We start from the raw sequence: 3256 nt of genomic DNA, 5'->3' as shown, positions 1-3256 counted from the left end.
GCGCACCACCGTCACTGCCCAGCTGAGCAGTTCTAAAACTCTCAAGATGTCGACGCAAACTCAGGTGAGTGAAGAGTGAAGTTTGCAGGTCACTGGGACAGCCGGGGATTATAAATGGGTCACTGGGATATCCAGGGGTTTACAACGGGTCACTAAGACAGCCGCGGGTTTAAATGGGTCACTAGGACGGCTGGTGGTTCATAAACGGGTGACTGGGACAGCCGTGTGTTATAAACGGGTCACTAGGACAGCTGGCGATTATAAACTGGTAACTTTGACAGCCATGGGTTATAAATGGGTCACTAGGACAGCTGGTGGTTTATAAACAGGTCACTTGGACAGCTGTAGGTTTAAATGGGAAAGGGTAACTGGGACAGCCAGTGGTTATAGCCTAAATGGGTAACTGGGACAGCAATGGTTTATAAACGGGTCACTGGGACAGCCGGTGGTTTATAAACGGGTCACTTGGACAGCTGTGGGTTATAAATGGGTCACTGGGACAGCCGTGGGTTATAAATGGGTCACTAGGACAGTTGGCGGTTATAAACTGGTAACTTGGACAGCCGTAGGTTATATATGGGTAACTGGGACAGCCGGTGGTTATAAATGGGTAACTAGGACAGCCATGGGTTATAAATGGGTCACTGGGACAGCTGGGGGTTATAAACAGGTCACTGGGACAGCCAGTGGTTTATAAATGGGTCACTAGGACAGCCGGGAGTTTATAAACAGGTAAATAGGACAGCCGGGGGTTCATGTTGGCTCCATATCACTTGGTGGGTCTTTCATTCTGGAATTGGTTCCATACATATCAATAAAACTTCAGGTCCACTTTGTACTTAATTGAGTATTCTTGATATGCAGAAGGATACTAACCATCTACTAACTCCTGTCTTCCTATGTTGTGTCCTTCAGGTCCTCCCAACCAACGGGTCCACTCGCACCAACTCCAGAAGGACCAACAACAACTCCTCCAGTAGGGAGTCCCCTACCCAGTGTCGAAGGCCCCTCCCGCCATCCCCACCCCCGACCGTCTCCTCCTCGTCGTTCCAGGTGTCGCCATTTTCGTCGTCCACGAAGCTCAACTCAGAGCTCCGTGGGTCCCCTACCCACCCTCATCATCAGCCAGCCTCAATGGCCTCTGGCTGCGTCATGCTGGAGATAGAAGTGGATGTCGATGATGCTCTGAACGAGGGTATTCCAGTCACTCCTCCTCCTCCTGTTCCTCCTGAAGATGGGAGGTCATCGAAGCCAGCAGCAGCAGCGTTGGCTGCTGCAGTGGAGGGTTATCCAGTCAAGCCCCCATCAGCTGGGGACAGTGCCCTATCAGCGACACGCCTCCCGTACTTCTCCTCCTCCTCCTCTGGAAACACCAGGAAGTACATCCATGACAGCGTGCCCTTCGAGAACGTCCAGCTGAAGTCGTTCTCCCAGATGAAGGGGACGCCAGTGTTCCAGCCCAAGTTTCCGGAGCACATGCAAGAGGCCTCTGTGGAGGAACCGGGGACTGTGGCCATCCACCGGAAGCTGTCGGCTGATTCCGGGGTGTTCTTCGACAGCAAGCAGAGGAGGAAGCAGACCAGTCAGCTCATTCGGGAGCTCTCAGGTCAGGGTAGCGACGGAGGGCGCCACATGGCCTCCTCCAGGCACTCAAGTATTGAGATGAAGTGCATCAACCCTTTGAACAACTTAGTTTGAATCAAGCAATACTCAGTCAGCGGTTTCCGGTGACTGAGGTTTGAGATAGACTCCTTCTGACGAACAGTCGTAAACAGTCTAAACGAACGTGTTCGGTTTCCGTGTCGTCATGATGTACAATCTATGAAATCCTCAGCATTTTTTTTTATATACGATGTGACTTTTTTAACATATCTTACTATGGTTCTCTGTTCGTTCTCCGGCTTGATTTAGTAGTTGCAGACAGACAGTGCTTTCCATTACTACGAACTGCAGAAAACGCGGCAGACTTCGACGTAACTGTGTGTGATTTATTCTTGGCGTGATGACCGTCTTGTCGTAATGTGAAAGCCGTATAGAATGTAACGTTGTTGCTCAAACCTCATATCAGTATTTAAGTAGAGTTGTCTGAAATTTCTTTTCGTACCTTATGGAAGGGTGCATCCACACCATAGCAGAACATGGCGTAAACATGTCGTCAACTTTTTACACACACATTAAAGACATGTTGGATCAAAGCCATCAACCTACTTGTAGTTTTAACTAATGCTTCATATGATTATTACCAAACATTTGTCAAAGATTCGTTCTCCAATATGGGGGTCTACTAGTGTTCAACCTGTTTGTGACATGTGGGCAGTAAGTTTCCAACAAGTGTTTACATCATGTTGACTGTAGTGTGGACACATTCTAAGACTTAGAGTGGGGTAATTTCAAAGTGAAATGGTACTGAATCAAACAACCCAACATATGAGAGATTTCATATGCATACAAACAGTTGTACTGGTGTGAAGAAGTACAGAAATACCTTTGCACAAACATTACCAGTGGATTAAAATTTACATAAGTTAAATTTAGAAAAAAAACAGGGTGAGAAGTGAGGAAAAATATGTAAAAGATGATTTTAAATAGAAAAAAAAGCAGTGAGGTAATTACTACTTCCGAGAGGTTATGGAAAGGAAAGTTGAACTCCAGTTTTTACAGAAATATACTTAGGGGTGATGAACATTTTCTAACTTGCTCAATGGGGATGTATATTCCTGATTGCTTTACAAGACATTAGAGAGAAATATTGTTCATGTATGTATAAGACTGACTGATGTTTCGAGTAACTACATATATATATATATATATATATATATATATATATATATATATATATATATATATATATATATATATATATATATATATTATATATATATATATAAATCAAAACAATGATTCTTAACAGTGACTTCTCTTGATAAACATTCAGGAAACCTGAGTCAAACAAGAACACACATTCCATCTTAGAAAAAGCTAGAAAAATAAATGAATTATTTAACACCTCGGGAAAGATGAGAGACAATTATTCAAATGACAAGGCAAAAGTCATTTCTCTAAACAGTGGCTGTCGAATACATGTTATTCTTGAGGTCGGTATTGTCGGTGACTGTCACATCTGAGCGTGAGCTGTCAAAATACGATGTTATTTTTTCAGTAAATAATATATTATATTACTTCAAGATTACCTTTTCTTGAATAGTCCTTCTTAAAATTTTTTTTTTATGATTTTGAGTTTGTCAGTTATGACTGA

At 43.4% G+C, this 3256-nt stretch overlaps 1 protein-coding gene across 2 annotated transcripts in view; it reads left to right on the top strand.

Annotated features, from left to right (window-relative positions):
- The window catches only part of LOC136830623 (gonadotropin-releasing hormone receptor-like), a 56923-nt gene extending 54380 nt beyond the window's left edge, over positions 1–2543 (top strand). For both annotated transcript variants that reach the window (XM_067090190.1, XM_067090189.1), the window contains 2 exons: positions 1–64; positions 916–2543. The exon at positions 1–64 is cut by the window's left edge and continues 13 nt beyond it. In XM_067090190.1, the coding sequence (XP_066946291.1) occupies positions 1–64; positions 916–1698 (847 nt within the window). In that variant the 3' untranslated portion in view covers positions 1699–2543. The remainder of the gene's footprint in view (positions 65–915) is intronic.
- Positions 2544–3256: the final 713 nt, after the last annotated feature.

Source organism: Macrobrachium rosenbergii, chromosome 47 (assembly GCF_040412425.1).
Source record: "Macrobrachium rosenbergii isolate ZJJX-2024 chromosome 47, ASM4041242v1, whole genome shotgun sequence".
NCBI lineage: Eukaryota > Metazoa > Arthropoda > Malacostraca > Decapoda > Palaemonidae > Macrobrachium > Macrobrachium rosenbergii.
Note: the sequence above shows the minus strand (reverse complement) of the source record. Positions and strands in the feature narration are given on the sequence as shown.